Source organism: Schistocerca cancellata, chromosome 8, assembly GCF_023864275.1.
Source record: "Schistocerca cancellata isolate TAMUIC-IGC-003103 chromosome 8, iqSchCanc2.1, whole genome shotgun sequence".
Lineage (NCBI taxonomy): Eukaryota > Metazoa > Arthropoda > Insecta > Orthoptera > Acrididae > Schistocerca > Schistocerca cancellata.
In genome coordinates, this window is record NC_064633.1 from 280,613,062 (window position 1) to 280,630,376 (window position 17,315).

General features: G+C 41.4%; 1 protein-coding gene across 2 annotated transcripts in view; it reads left to right on the forward strand.

Annotated features, from left to right (window-relative positions):
* LOC126094704 (nose resistant to fluoxetine protein 6-like) overlaps positions 1–17,315 on the forward strand; it is a 386,182-nt gene that overhangs the window by 253,049 nt on the left and 115,818 nt on the right. For both annotated transcript variants that reach the window (XM_049909231.1, XM_049909232.1), the window contains exon 5: positions 7,191–7,414. In XM_049909231.1, coding sequence (XP_049765188.1) covers positions 7,191–7,414 — 224 coding nt within the window. The remainder of the gene's footprint in view (positions 1–7,190; positions 7,415–17,315) is intronic.

A 17,315-nucleotide genomic window follows, 5' to 3' on the forward strand; every position in this document is an offset into this window, starting at 1 on the left:
TAGGTTAGTTCAGCATGAAGGGTACCTCACGGAAATGGTCATTCCAGTTTTCAAGAAGGTTCGTCGGATAGATGCGCATAGTTATAAGCCTATTACGCGGTCGTTAACATCTTGAAATATGAACATGGATTCTGCAAGCTGAAATCTTACGAAACTCAAGTCGTTCTATTCGTCCATGGGGTAGGCAACGGCGTTCAGGTTTATGTTACGTTCCTTGACTTGAGTAGGGCTTTCGATACCGTTCCGCGCTGTCATTTAGTGGACAAAATACGAGCTTACCGACTATCGGACCAGATTTCTGATTGGATTCAAGGCTTCACTGAAGACAGAACGCAACACGTCGTCCTTAAACGGATCAAAATCGACAGATGTAAAGATAATTTCGGGAGGTCCCCAAAGAAGTGTGATAGAACCTTTACTGTTTACGATATATACAGGGTGATTTTTTCCATCGTGTACAAACCCTAGGGATTTATCGATGAGAGGATACGGAACAAAAAAGGTCTAACGAACTTATGTCTGGATAGAAATGGTTTCCATTCTAGAGACCGTTTATTCAACCATGCAGCCACTGTTACAGTATGAGTTGAAAATGATTTCCAGGTGCCTCAACGCAAGCGTGTATGCGCCGTAGCATTTTCTGTCTCACACGTTAACACCGAGCGAAGTGGCGCAGTGGTTAGCACACTGGACTCGCATTCGGGAGGACGACGGTTCAATCCCGCGTCCGGCTATCCTGATTTAGGTTTTTTGTTATTTCCCTAAAATCGCTCCGGGCAAACGCCGGGATGGTTCCTTTGTAAGGGCACAGCCGACTTCCTTCCCTGTCCTTCCCTAATCCAATAAGACCGATCACCTCGGTGTTTGGTCTCTTCGCCCAAAACAACCCAACCCCCAACACGTTCACATCGACCAGGCTGCATCCGAAGTGTCGAAGGCAGCATGAAAGCGCTGCTCCAGTGTCTCCACATCTGGAATGGGCTCTGCATACACGATACTTTTGCGGTAGCCCCATAAACAGAAATCGCACCATCCAGGGAAGACACAACTGAGATGCGTCCGGATGTTAACGGCGAAGTGGGCTGGAGCACCATCATGTAGCAGCCACATAACCCTTCGAATCCTCAAAATCCTCAGTGGCACTTCTGCCAGCAGAAGAGGCCAAGTCACCCGCAAGAAACGCCGATAGTTCCGGCCTGTTAGACGACGTGGAAGGAAGATGTTCCAAAATACGGTCGCCAATTAGCCCAGCCCACACATTCCGGCTGCACCGATGCCGATGATTCACTGTCACCATACCACGGGCTCTGCATACTGTCCCACAGTTAACTGCTATGAAAGTTGTGATGATGATTGGTTTGTGGAGCACTCAGCTACCCTGTTATTAGTGCCCGTACAAATTCCCAAGCTTTACTTTCACGAATGATGATGAAGCGTTGGGGACGACACAGACACCCAGTCCCGGGGCGGAGAAAATCCCCACTCCGGCCGGGAATGGAACCCGGGACCCCGTGATCCAGGGTAGCAACGTTAGCCGCTAGACCACGAGCTGCGGACTTATGAAAGTTGAAGATGCCACTCCGAGTAAAGTTGGCCTCATATATGAATAAGATGGTTGACACAAATCCCGGAATCGTGGTTGCCTGCTGAAGGAAACAGTGTCAAAACTGCTCCCGATGTGGAAAGTCTGTAGCTAATAAGCCCTGCACACGCTGTACGTGACAAGGGCAGTAACAGTTGTCTTTGAGAGTCTTCCATACGCTCATCTGGCTTACAAGGTACTGGCGGGCCAACAGCCTGGTACTGAAACGGCAGTCACCTTCCACAGTGTTAATCACATTTTCCTCCAAGTCTGGTGTCCGAACATTTCGGGCATGTCCTTCATAATTTCCTGCTTCCTGAAACGACCCTGTCTGAGACAACGGCGAAACACTGTTGCCAACATTGAATGCTATGACTGTTGTCGGCGAGGATAAGTTTCCTAATACAAATCTTCTGCCCGCCGTCCGTTGCCATTTGGCTTTCCGTAAATGAACACCATGTCGGCAAGCTCTCGATACGAATACGGAACCAGTGTGTACAACGCTGTATCACATCCACTACAAGGTGAGTCAGCAAGAGAAGTGAATCGGACAGATCATTACCAATTACTATGGCAGAAGAGGGCGCTAGGGTACGACGTATTGGGAACAGTACCACTCTCTAGGAGGAAACCATGCATGCTCTAGCTGTGGCTGCATCGTACAGCGCGTATTAGACCGAAGTCTCTGTAACGAAATATGACTGAATAAATGGTCTCTAGCATGGAAACCACGCATTTCCGGATATAAGTTCATTAGACCTCTTATGTTCCGTATACTCTCGTCGATCAATCCCTGCAATTTGTACAGGGTGGAAAAAAATCACCCTGCATAAAATGTGTGGAGGATAACGAGGCTATTTGCGGACGATGCAGTTGTCTGTAGGAAGGTTGCAACGGCAGAAGACTGTATGAAAATGGAAGAAGACATGCAGGGGATTGATGTTTGATTCATGGATTTGAAGTTAACCTCTAAAGTAAATAAACCGAAGGGAGTGTACATAAACAGGCTAAAGGTTCGATTACACTAGCAGCAGAAAATCACTAGAAACAACAACTACCATAAAATACGTCGGGTTATGCATTCGAAGCGAGGTAAGTGGAATAACCACATAAAACTAACTGCACGAAAAGCAGATTCCAGAATGAGGCTCACTGGGAGAGGAAATATTAATTCTTCCACGGAAAGTGGCTTTCAAAACAGCTGACTGTGACTTTGCCATGCTGGATTAGTAGAAGAGATAGATAATACCCAACTTAGAGCGGCATGTTTAGTCGACACGATAGCGTTACAGAGGTGCTGTACGGACTCCAGTGGAAAACGCTGCAAGAAAAGTAACAGAAATGGCAACGAAATATTCTCTGTGTTGCTACGATACACTCAACATTTAGGACATAGGTACTCGAATCGTCTCGCTCCCACCTGTATAAGGAATTTAGTTTACTTCTTTTGGGGGTGGGGGTGGGGGGTGTGGAAGGCCTTAGTCCTCGTAACTGGTTTGATGCTGCCTGCCACGAATTTCTTTCTTATGCCAATCTCTTCATCACAGAGTAGCTTCCCGGTTTACATCCTCAATTATTTGTTGGATATATTCCAACCTCTGTCTTCCCCTACAGTTTTTACCCTCTGAAGTTTCTTCTAGTACTATAGAAACTATTGCTTAATGTCTCGATACATGTCCTGTCATTCTGTCACTTTCCCTTGTCAATGTTTTCACGTTTTCCTCTATTTTGTCAATTCTGCGGAGAGCCTTCTCATTTCCAGCTTTCTCAGTCCAATCCTGCTGTAGCACCACATCTCAGATGATTCAGTTCTCTTCTTTCCCAGTTTTCCCACAATCCATAATTCACTTTCGTATAATGCTGTGCTCCAAACGCACATTCTCAAACATTGCTTCTTCAAACGAAGGCTTACGTTTGCTACTAATAAACTTCTTTTGGCGAAGAATGCGCTCTTCGCCTGTGCTATTCTGCTATTTACGCCCTCTTGGCTTCGTCTGTCACGTGTTATTTCGCTTCCAAGGTGCAGAATTTCTGCACCTCGTCTAATTCATGGTCCGCAGTTTTGGTGTTAAGCTTATTGCTAATGTCATACCTACTACTCCTCATTACTGTCGCCTTTCTTCTGCTTACTCTAAATCCATTGTGTGTGCTCATTAGACTTCATTCAATTGAACAGGTCCTGCAAGTATTCTTCCCTTTCAGTGAGGATACCAATGTCATCAGCAAATCTTTATCAGTGACATTCTTTCATTCTGAATTTTAATCACGCTTTTTAATCTCTCTTTTACTTTCATTACTGCTTCTTCGATGTGTAGACTGAACAATAGGGACGAAAAATCATACCTGTCTTATACACCTTTTAATCCGACCACTTCGTTCTTGCGCTTCATTCTTATATTTTCTCTTGTTTCTTGTATATATTGGCTACTACCGCTCTTTCCCTATAGCTTTCAAGTATTTTTCTGAGAAATAAATATTACGCCATTTTTAATCATCTAACGCTTCTTCTAGGTCTATAAAATTGACGTGCCTTGATTATTTCTCAAGTCTTGCTTCAGTTATGAAGTGCAATGACAGAATAGCTTCTCCACCTTTTCTAAATCCAAACTGTTCGTCATCTAACAGGCCCTCAATTTTCTTTTTCATTTTTAGGGTTCCGTACATCAATCGGTAAAAACGAAACCGTTGTAGGTTCACTTTGTTTGTCTGTTAAGACCCCTTTTTCTCAGGAACATTAGACGTATCGAGTTGACATTTATGTCAAATACTAAGATCTAGAGACCATTGACGGTGTAAAAGAGTTAAGCTTCTAAGTCAATGTGATCAAAAGATACGGCCATTTATGTCGCATACTTTGATACTCGCAAACTCACTCATCAAAACTTGACCTAGAATCATGAAATTTGGCTAGAATCAAAGTCTGACGGATAAGTAACGGAGAAAATACGTTGATGCAGCTCTCCATGCTACTCTATCCTGTGCAAGCTTCTTTTATTTTCCAGTACCTACTGCAACCTACATCCTTCTGAATCTGCTTAGTGTATTCATCTCTTGATCTCCTTTTACAGCCGGCCGGAGTGGCCGAGCGGCTCTAGGCGCTACAGTCTGGAACCGCGCGACTGCTACGGTCGCAGGTTCGAATCCTGCCTCGGGCATGGATGTGTGTGATGTCCTTAGGTTGGTTAGGTTTAAGTAGTCCTAAGTTCTAGGGGACTGATGACCTCAGAAGTTAAGTCCCACAGTGCTCAGAGCCATTTCTCCCTTTACAATTTTTACCCTCCACGCTGCCCTCCAGTACTAAATTGGTCATCCCTTGGTGCCTCAGAACATGTCTTGCCAACCAATCCCTTCTCCTAGTGAAGTTGTACCACAAATTTCTGTTCTCCCCAATTCTATTCAATACCTCCTCATTAGTTATGTGATCTAGCCATCTAATCTTAAGCATTCTTCTTTAGCACCACATTTCGAAAGCTTCTATTCTCTTCTTGTCCAAACTATTTATCGAGCATGTTTCACTTCCATACATGACTACACTCCATACAAATACTTTCAGAAACGACTTCCTGACACTTAAATCAATACTCGATGTTAACAAATTTCTCTTCTTCAGAAACGCTTTCCTTGCCATCGCCGATCTACATTTTATATCCTCTCTACTTCGACCGTCATCAGTTATTTTGCTTCCCAAATAGGAAAACTCCTTTACTCCTTTAAGTGTCTCATTTCCTAATATAATTCCCTCAACATCCGCTGACTTAATTCGACTACATTCCATTATCCTCGTTTTGCTTTTGTTGATGTTCATCTTATACCCCCCTTTCAAGACACTGTCCATTCCGGTCAACTGCTCTTCCAAGTCCTTTGCTGTCTCTGACAGAATTACAATGTCATCGGCGAACCTCAAAGTTTTTGTTTCTTCTCCATGGGTTTTAATGCCTTCTCGGAACTTTTCTTTTGTTTCCTTTACTGCTTGCTCAATATACAAATTGAATAGCATTGGGGAGAGGCTACAACCCTGTCTCACTCCCTTCCCGACCACTGCTTCCCTTTCATGTCCCTCGACTCTTACAACTGCCATCTGCTTCCTGTACAAATTGTAAATAGCCTTTCGCTCCTTGTATTTTACCCCTGCCACCTTCACAATTTGAAAGAGGGTATTCCAGTCAACATTGTCAAAAGCTTTCTCTGAGTCTACAAATGCTAGAAACGTAGGTTTGCCTTTCCTTAATCTTTCTTCTAAGATAAGTCGTAGGGTCAGTATTGCCTCACGTGTTGCAAGAATTGTATGGAATCCGAACTGATCTTCCCCGATGTCGGCTTCTACCAGTTTTTCCATTCGTCTGTAAAGAATTCGCGTTAGTATTTTGCAGCTGTGGCTTATTAAACTGATAGTTCGGTAATTTTCACATCTGTCAACACCTGCTAAGTAACGGAAAAAATTCAAAAATTGTTAATTTGTTGTTGTGTACATAGTTCCGCGTAGTCAGCGCGTACACAACTTTCCCACTAGAGCGCGCCCCGCTAAGCACAACAGCTGAGGCGCAGCGCTCGTCCGTCTCCGCACTACGAGATAGCGCTGCCATAGAGATGGACCAAATTCTGCTTCCGCCGATCCACGTATTAATATGTAACGCAGCCAATGAGATTGCTGCTAACGTAGAACCTTTTCTCCTCGCGACCACAGTCGCGCAGTGATACCCGAACGTTCGAGGTATTATAAAGAGTGTACAGACCTCCGATTAGTCAGTCTGCCTTAGTCTGCATTCGTCTGCCTTAGTCTGCACCAGTCTATAGTCAAGTTTCAGTCTGCGCCTAATAAGATTATCATATTCCTGTACATAGCCATGAAGAGAAATGTATAGACAATTTGTCAAGTATGAGAGATATGTGAGAATAAGATTAACGTACCAAGACCAAAGGAACTTCAGATTGTCAATTGTAAATAGCATCCAGAATCAAGTTAAGGAATGTTTATGATTGTTATTATTTTAATAAATGTCTGTGAAAATTAATCAAGTTCTGTTTAAAGTTTGTCACCGTCAATCTGCTACTCTAAGCGTGCAAGTGGCATTTCTATCGTCTGACCTAACGGTAGGAGATAAACATGCCACGATAAGACCACGATACATATTGCTGACACTCGCCTACTTCGTTAGAGCGACAAGTCAAATAATCTGATGGTGTGTGTACCGAAGGACTTTCAGTACGCACACCACATTTGTATTTATATCACATAAAATATCTTTTTGCCTTTTGTTGTCCGGACTGTCCTCTGTTAAAGACACATTCTTCTCAGGTGTGGGTAAAGCTGTCAAGTTGAAATTTCTGTATAGTATGTGAGCGAGTTGAGTGCATGAGATGTAAAGATGATTCTGCAATAGTTCCTGCACTTGTCCGTCCTTGGAGTCTTCAGAACTGTGTGGATGAAGTTTTTCCTAAAGTGTGATCGCGTGTCTCCAGATTCCTAGTTCTACAAACCAACCTGAACACCGGTAATCGTTCGGTTTCCAATCCGCCTCCAAAGCGTCCATTCCCCGCAGGCGACCCTGTAGACGTAGAGTGTGGGTCTCGACTGGTGGGACGTGAAGTGAGAGTGTGCCTGTCGCAGCCGAGCCACTTCGTGCCGCGCGCCTCGACCGTGGGCTGGGCCGTGTGCGTGCCCGCCTCCTGCTCGCCGGCCGACGTGGAGCGCGCGGTCGGCGACGCGCTGGCGCCCTACAACGGCAGCGCCTACGGCCTGGCCGTGGGGGTGCGGGCCGAGCCGCACCAGTGCTACACGCGGCCCCAGGGCGCGCCCTCCCGCCTCCCGCCGCTCAGCACCTTGCTAGCCATGTGAGTACCGCAGCCGCGCACAAACCTGTCGTGCAGCCTCAACTGTCAGTGTCGCGAATGTAACGGGAGAAAAATATCGCTCAAATTCGAGACTTTTTTTACTCCGTACTGGAATGTAGTAGACAAATGGGGTTTGTTGCAGTGAAATCATATATTGAACTTTTTATTGGTATCTTTTTATTTTTATTTATTATTTAGCGTATGGCTAATACAGACATATACATACGTATATATTGACACTATAACGATATGTTTACGTAATGTGTATACATAAACATACAGTTATAAATGTCCCCGTTCGTAGTCACTAATTATAACAATATGTTACTGTTGTGCTGTAACATATAGCTATAATCAGCGGTGGAAACATATTTGCGAACGCCGACTGTGTGCGGCTGTTTCTTGTTGGATCGTCTGATCAGTCGGAAGTTGCAGTGCAGAGGAGAGTAAACGCCTATTCAAAATATAATTATTTTGGATAGCTCAACATGAATTTCCTAAGGGACCGTAGTTTATCATGCATTTACCAGTAGAATATGGCGCGGAGAAAATATTTCGCCGCATGCAACTTCCGTCCGAACTCGACGAAAGAATTCGTGACTGTGAACTCTCTATTTGGCAGAAACATAAAGAAAATTAAATAACTTCATGAAGGAGTGAGACATAGATTCTATATTAAATGAATAGTCCATACACCATTTCCATTTAACTCTGAATTTATGGCAAGTAATAGACAAACTTACACTGCAATGACGGATTTAACATGGATGCCGTTTTGACTGGCACTTCTCTTAATGAAAACAATTCCTTTGACGTTTTCACGTACACGTCGCACAATAAATCTACTGCTAGGCACTTTTAGTATTACACATTCACTTTTCACAAAAACAATATTATTTTTAACGATAATAATACGGCGGCAAGACATGCGCGTCCGACACAAGAGACAAGAGAAGAATGAGTAACTGTTCATCGAGAATATCTCGTACCTCAAAAAAAAATGTGTAAAAGTGTTCTTCTTCTGTCTGTTTTTCGCGCCGCGGTTTTCAAAGTCAATAACTCACTGCATCTCTGACGGTGCTTCGACAATAAACAAGTTACGTCACAGGTCGTTCACCTTTTACATTCTCGCAACATTATTTGCTAACTGTAGCTGTTGCCGAGCGACTGCTCGATTAGTGAATGATTTAAAATGATAAGACAATCACATAATGTTACATTGCCTTCCATGGGAATCTTGGAAATCAAGAAGATTACCAAGATTCACATGTCGCCGTTAACATTATGGGATTGAGTACTTTACAGATTTACTTTGATCAAACACAGTATTCCTGTCATTTGATTATTAGGATTACACAAATATGGTGATCTCTCATTCATAGACAAAGACAGTTCTTAAGGTAAAGATACACAAAAAAATTAAAAAACTAAGACAGTAAATCTACGAAGTTTACAATGGACATTATACATTATACTCATTACAGTCTTTTTTTTTTTTTTTTTTTTTTTTTTTTACAGAGTTCATACCGACCATCCTTGTGGCCTCAAGTTATTGTCCAGAGCTCATAGGCTCTTTGCTCCTGAAAGAAAACACATAGGATTCATCTTTTTATACGCACTTAATTCTCACACATGGAATTTCTCACTCGTGTCCATTTTTATACACATATAATTCTCACACATGGAATTTCTCACACGTGTCCATTTTCCATTGCTCACTAGTTGTCATGATTTTTACGCTTTCACTGTTTGTGTATTGACAGGTAAGTTAAAATTTGATTCTTCTCCAGGTGAAGCTTATGCCTTGAGAAGTTGGATCGCTACTTTGCGGTCTCCGAGTAGAAAACTTTTCATCAGCTCTGGCGGGCGAGTCTCACTCGCACGTTACGTACACACGTTACATGTAACAAAAGAAATATAAATACCCATTAGTCTAAAAACTAAGCTTAAATCTATTTTAGGACTTGGGATTCATAGGAATTTGACTTTGTCACTATTCGCGTGTGGTTTGGCTGTTCACATTTCATCCACGGGATATAACATTAGCATTGTATGTGATATGTTGTGAACTCATATAAGAGTCTTTTATTTTGGGAGCGGCTTTCATGGAAAGTCCGTTTCGTCGAACTGCAGCGGGAGTGCTGTGCTAGTACATCACTTTAAATTTAACGCGTTTGTTGCGTCGATGTACGTTGACACAGGCTGATTGTTAGAGCTGAATCGCAACTCGAGGCGCTCACTAGCCTCCACGCGGTACTTCAGCTTTTCCGCGCACGGTTCAGTGAACACGTTGCGTCGATGGTGTTGTGGTATTTTGTGGTTTGCTGAGCTGGTGAGGAGGGACGAGAATTATCAGGGACAGAGGCTCCATTGAAACCATCCCTGTCTCCACATTTTCCAGCCGATTTTGAAGATTTTAAGGTAGGCTAGTGCTCGCACTTTGCAAAGCATCTAACACACTTGGTTTCCGATGCACTGCACGTAATCACATCACCGCCTTCGGTTACACAACCGGACTATCATTGTCCGTCGGCCTATCTGCACGTTTAACACTTTTTTCTCTTCACCGTGAATGAAATTATCTCTTACTTATAACAACGATGCATTGCTTCGTGTCTGTGGCAGACTTCCACACCATTTTAAGCCTTCACTTATACACTACTATGTACACAATTTTTTTTACAGTTTATAATCAAATAGTTTGTCTCACTTTGAAGCTTGTTAATTCAGAGCTTTGATTATCATGTCCATTTCAATTTCTGTTACTTTGTTGGTAACTACCTTAACATTTCGCTTTACATTGTTCCTCATCTTTCTCTAAGACTAATTATGCTTTTAGTTCACAGTCACAATACATTAGTTTCTCCGATCTGTTAGCAATTATTATTATTTCAATTCATTTCAATCGTTCTTTCTATTTATTAGATTCATTAAAGTTATCACTGTCATTTCAACAAAAATTCTCTTTTTACTAGGTGTGAGGATCAATCAGTCACATTTGATTGCCCTCTCACATGAGAACAGAACACCATTCAAGAAAATATTCAAATTCCTTATCGCGATCTCGGTTTGCGTCTCGGATTGACTTTAAAAGGAAAAATAAAGACATTTAAAAACTAGCTTTTCCCGATTTCATTCACGCATTTCCTTTTGAAAATCGTATGCCAAACCAGCCTTCCACGTCAACCGCATTTCTCAATCTGTGACGTCAAGTCTACAGGACGGGTTTAGGCGGGTTAGGATATTTACACAAATTCAGAAGAAAGACATAGATATAATAGTACATAGAAGAAGAAATCTAGCAAACAACTCCTTGTTCCTTATGACTTAGAAATTAATTTTCCTTTGCGCCGTACGTCTGCGTACGCGCTCCAATTACAAACTAGCTACTTTGTTTTGCCGGCGGTTTCATTGTCACTTTATTCTCGCCTTGACGCCTGCTTGCGCTACACTGCATTGACCTCTATATATGACCTTAAGTCATAATTGCTTTGTCCTTGTCACTTACGCTCTTATACTTGGTATTTATTTCACTTATGGCTTTGAATGTATCTGTCCTGCGTATTGCAATTACAATTAATGCTACTTTGTTTATCTAGCTGAAGGATAGCGCTTTCGTGGTCATGTTGGTACTTAACAAGTAACTCACATGCTTCGTAAACATTACGTTATTTTAATGCAGAGATGAACCTGTTCCAGATTTCTATGTACATTGGAACTTAATCTAGACATAGCTGACTTAGAAACTAGTTACTTGTTTTCCTTTTTAGTGGGATCAAGAACCAATAATTGTCAAGCGACCCTTGTCCTTGACGAAAATAAATTTCGTTTCTGGATCATTGCTCCTTGAACTTAAAAAAAAATTCTTACATACTATGTTTTATTTTCACTTCTTTAGCATTTCATATCGCAGAAACCGGCTTGTTAGGCACATCCTTCGCTTTACATTTCATTTCTCTCTCTTAAATATTATCTCCTTAAAACTAAATCTTAAAACTAGAGTTCTTGGAGTTAATCACTTTCTTTGTTAAACAAGAATTGTTTTTCATTTATCAGCTTGTCTGTACTTAAATTATGGCTCAAGATAACATATTTTAAATTGTCTGCTGTATAGCAAGATAGACTCACTGTCGTGTAATATATTCTAAGCATTTTTTTTAACGAAGTCAAATCAGTTGTCACTTAGTCACTAGCGGCTAACCTTCTCTTGTCATTATAAAGCTTTCCTTTTGACTTATTCTGTAGCATGATATTTTTATTTTTCCATTTGCGGGATCAGAAATCAGATAACAACCTGTATGCGGTATACGAAGGATCTCGTAAGGTCCCTCAAAAAGACTTTGCCATTTTCGATTTTTGTGTAAGAGCAACGATGGTTTAAAGTGTGTTTTTAGCAAGACGTTTTCGCCTACTTTATAAGTCAACACCTTATTAATATGTTTGTCATACGCCTTCTTGCGTAAATTGGCTTGGGTGGTCAACGTTGTTAGAGCTTGTCTTATTCTGGCATCTAAACTAGCACTTGTGTTGTTACACTTAGGAATTGAATTGACCCATTCATTTTTCTCTTGGTCAGAAGACATCAACTCACTCGGAGTGAAACCAGTAGACAGGTGTGGTAGATTATTCACAATTTCCTCGAAAGGTGACACAAAGTCAACCCAGCGAGTCTGCTGATTTGGTATATAAGTACGAATAAAACGATTAAACTCCTTGAACACCCGCTCAGTCGGGTTCGACTGCGGTCTAAACTTGGAGATAAGGATTTGCCTAATTTGCTGACTAGCAAGGAAAAGTTTCCATCTTTTGCAGACAAAGTTAGACCCATTGTCTGAGAGAATTGATTCAGGTTTTCCGAATCTAGGAAAGTAGTCACGTTCTAAACGATTGATGATTAGTTGAGTATTTGCAGATCTCATAGCGTACAATCTCAAATGTTTGGTAAATAGATCAATGACAGCTACAAGGTACCTTAGTCCTCCACGACCTCGTGGGAGGGGTCCTGCCAAATCTATGCCTAGGGTTTGTCTAGGTTTCTCTGTGATAATAGGATTCAAAGGCAGTATATTCGAAAGATTAAAAGGTTTTGCCTTTTGACAAATGATACAGTGTTTCAAGAGCTTGTGAATTCTGCTATGAAGGTTAGGGATGTAGCAGTACTTTGCTATTTTACGCTTACACTTTTCTGGACCAAAGTGTCCCCACGAAATATGTGTATACCAGAGTAAGTGTTCTACATATTCCTGCGGAATGCATACTAGCCAATTTTCTGATGACAGTGATGTTCGATGGAAAAGAACTTGATTATGCAATTTGTAATATTTGCACATGCGATGGGTAGGATTAGTTTCGAGGATCTGTTTCACACCTCTCCATTTTGGATCAGTTTCCTGCAATTGGACAATCTGGTCACAAAGATCAAGAAAATATTTCCGATGTATTGGATCCTTCATCAATAAAATTCTGTAATTTGACATTTGTTCCAAAAGTTCAGTACTGTCCGAAGAGCCTTCAGGCATGCGAGATAGAGCATCCGCAATTATGTTATCTTTGCCTTTTATGTAGATTATTTCGAAGTCATATTCCTGTAAGAAAAGACACCACCTCGTTAAGCGAGGATGTAGGAGTTTACACGTCAGAAGAAATCTAAGAGCCTGATGATCAGAATAGACTTTGATTTTCTTGCCATTGATGTAGTAGTTGAATCTCTTGAAAGCCCAAACTACTGCAAGAGCTTCCAACTCAGTAACAGAATAGGATCGTTCAGTTTCTGTAAGAATCCTACTAGCAAATCTAATTACTCTGATGTCTGGTTTTCCATTGGTTTCATGGATCTGGAAGAGACATGCACCTAATCCCTGAAAACTTGCGTCAGATGACACACAAAATTCCTTATCCATATCTGGATGATAAAGAATGTTGCTATTTAACAAAGCTTCTTTGATATCGAGGAATGCCTTTTGACAATCGTCAGTCCAATTCCACTGAGTATTTTTCTTTAACAATTTCAATAAATCAGGGTTGTTCATTACTTGCTTTGGTAAAAATCTTCTGAAGAATGAAGCGAGTCCAAGATAACCTTTAAGTTGTCGTTTTGAAGATGGGACAGGAAAATTTTTAATTGCACTTAGCTTAGCCGGATCAGGACGGATTCCGTCAGATGAAATGACGTGTCCTAAGAATTTGATTTCGGCTCGGCCAAAGTGTGACTTTTGCAAGTTGGCAGTGACTCCGTATTCCAGGAATCGCTGAAACACTTTCTGTATTAATTCAACGTGGCCTTCCCAGGTTTTAGTAGCAATTAAAAGATCATCAACGTAGAGAGTGACTTCATCAATAAGATCTGGACCAAGAACATGATCTAAGGCGGAGATGAATACTCCAGAACTAACATTCAATCCAAAAGGCATGACCTGAAATTGATAGGATCTGCCGGCGAAGATAAATGCCGTATATTTTCGTGAGTTAGGATTTAGTCTCACTTGCCAAAATGACATTTTCAAATCTATGCTACTCAAATATTTAACTCCATAAAATCTCTGGAGGTGTTCTTCAATCGCTTCAGGTCTCGTTCGTACTGGCACAACAATTTTATTTATGTTTCGTGCGTCAAGTACGAGTCGTACTGTGTTATCCTGTTTCAAAATCGTCAACAACGGGCTACTATATGGTGAATTAGAATACTCTATGACTTTCCAGTTCAACATTTTCTTAATTTCATTACGAACTGCTTCCCTTCTTGCATACGGTATGGGATATGTCGTGCGACAGAAAGTTTGGTGCGGCACCACTTCCATAGTATATTCATAGTCTTTTATAATACCGGGTCGTTTTGAAAACACGTTGATATAGTGTGACAACAAACTGAATAATTCCTGTCGCTGAGGTTCGGATAACTCTGTTGATTCTGTAGTCTTATTGGTTATTTCCTGCTGAGAGGGTAAGTCACTGACTGTTATTGTATCATTAAATGTATCACAGTTACCATAAAACAAATTGAAATGATTACGACAAGGTTTTCTGCCTATCCTTTGTAATCTAATGCTATTACAAGTGCCAAAGTTTTTTACTCTTTCTTTCACTAACTCCAGTGCAACTTCTGTTTGCTGTACTAACAGTGTGCAAATGCCTATATAAAGATCTATTCGGGCTCTATATCGTCGTAGAAAATCCATTCCCAAGAGACATGGCACTGCCAAATTCTTGACAACGAGGAAAATACATTTTATGGGTATTGATTGAATCTCCAGTGGTACCCAAGCTTGTATACTGACCTTTTGTGTCTGGGAGCCGATGGCTCCTGTTATTGAACATCCTTGGACGGGTAATGTTGGAATTTTAATTAATGTACTAATTTGCTTATAGAAACATAAGGACATAGCATTAATATTTGCACCTGTATCTAGGATTACAGTCGTCAAAATTCCGGCTATAGGAAGTTTTGTCATAGCTTGCACTTGGTCATCTATCGGTTCATCACCGTCAGTTGTCTCTTTCTGTTGTAATAATTCTTGTCTCATGTCAATCCCGTCATTGTATCTCAGTACAAGTACGTCATGGTTAGTCTCTCCGTCGAAGTGGTGGCCCCCATTCTGTCTCACAGCATCACTTAGGGAGCTTTCAGATGCTGGACTTAGTTTTCCTGCTTGTGTGGTTTTGATTGGCCTTCATCATTAGAAAGTTCGACCAATCTGACATTGTGAGAACACTGAGGAACAAAATTACTGTTATGCACAAACCTCGTGTCAAAATGTTGCTGCGTTTGTTCTGGTGTCCAATACGTGTTACTGTCTTCCGCGTTTGCGAAAAATACAGGGGGATTGTAATGCCTTCGCGGGGTCTGATAATTTTTATTACTATTACGATTTCCGGAATTGTTACTGTGAAATCCACCTTCACACTGTGGGTTGCCGTTAAACTGTGTGTTTCTGTACATTCCCTGCGCTTGATTTTTACTAGGCGCGGAGTTGTATTGGTATGAGTGGGCGTTATCAGCTGTTTGTTGCTGCCCGTAATTTGAGTGTTGGCTGCGCGAGTACGGTGCATTCCATTGCGATCCGCTCTGCTGTTGCCAACCTTTTTGACTGAAACCGTTTCCAAACTTCTGCTTGTACGATTGAATGCCGTACTGGTTACCAGTCATGTTATACACGGGATTGAATCGGTTGTGTTGATTATGTCTATTCCTTTTGTGCGGATACCCACTGCCTTTATTTCCGTTTTGCCAATCGTTACTATTTTTTGAACCGTTCCCTGGCTTTTCATAGCCGTTACTGTCGTAATGTTGTGGCCAAGAATTGTGCGGAGTATTCCGCGATTTGTTAGCTCTCATGTCCTCATAGATCAGGTCTAGGGAATCTAATATCGACAGAAAGGTATCTGGATCATCATTTGGTATGGCTATCAGCTTTTCACGAATCGAAATGGGTAATTTAGACTTGAGAATCATAATTACATCTTTACTATTGATGGGGTTATCCCAATACCTAATTTTGCCAAGATATTTTTCGAAGTACTTTCTCAGGCTACTATTCCTGGGGTCAAATTGTTCTGCATTATAGACTTCTTTACGAAGGCGCTTCTGAACACCTTCGCTCCAAAATTTGCTGAGGAAACAGTGCTCAAACTCCTCATATGTTCGACACTTATCAACCATTTCTGTTCCCCATATTGCCGATTCGCCACCTATATATCCGGTAACAAATTGGATACGCTGTCTATCAGTCCACGAATTTGGAAAAATGCCGGAGAATCCACGAAGAAAGACAATTGGGTGGATATTTCGTTTTTCTGGGTTAAAGGTTTGAAAAACTCGATGCTTTATCATGCTTTCTTCCTTCATCATTTTTACTACTGAGTCAGATTCTTGGTTTCGGTGACTAACTGGAATATTTGGTGGTGAAGTGTGTTCATTAGATGCAACAGGTATTCGGAATTGCCGAAATAATTCATCTTCTTCCTCTGAGGCTAAAGAGTTAGGATAATTCGGTCTCTGTATTCGGGAACTACTACTCACTTGTGCCTTCAGGTTATTTAGCTGTTCCGTTACCTCTTGCTTCCAATTTGGTAATTCTTGCTGAAGGGTACGCCTAATGCTACCGAGTTCAGACATTACGGTATCTCCGGAGCTTCCAGGAGCCGACAAGATACCAAGAGTGGTTGCTTTCACAGTCTCTACTAGGTCTTTGTTAATTTTATCTTCGACAAATTTGTCCTTTCCAGCAATCCAGTTCTCATACTTTTCTCTAAATTCTCTCTCATGACTATCTAGCCTCTCCTTTACTTTCGTTCCCGTTTCCAGAGTCAAATTTGACATTCCCTCAGTTAGTTTTTCTACCTGCGTAGTTACTCTGTCTAATCTGTGATTAACCGTGGTTACGGTGGAGTCAAGATTCTTGGTTGCGTTTCGGATGTCAGCTGTCTCGCTTTGCATGGTAGCTAAAGTGTCATTCAGTTCGAAAATTATTCCACTTCGCATTTGAGAAACAGCATCCTTAACTTGCTTTGCTACTTCTTTGGCTACGTTTTCTCTAACAGTTTTTATTTCTTCGCTTACTGTAGAAAGTTTATCTTCAATTACTGTAGAAAGTTTATCTTCAAGTGAGGCTAACATTTGTCTATTTTCGTCTTTCAAATCATTTTTAATGGAATTCACCATTTGGCGATTTTCCTCTTTCAATTGGCGATTTCCGTCCTGCATCATTTGACTTATTTGACTCAGTAGCCGTTTGAATACATCGTCTGTCACTACCCCTGAATTGCTTTCACCTGCCTCCCTTGCAACCGGTATATGGCTACGACTACTAGTGGCAGAAACTATGCTGGCATTGTCTAGTTCAGTACCAGTAACATTATGGTGTGAGGCACTAAAGTCCGTAAGATTTCCCACTTCACTTTCTAC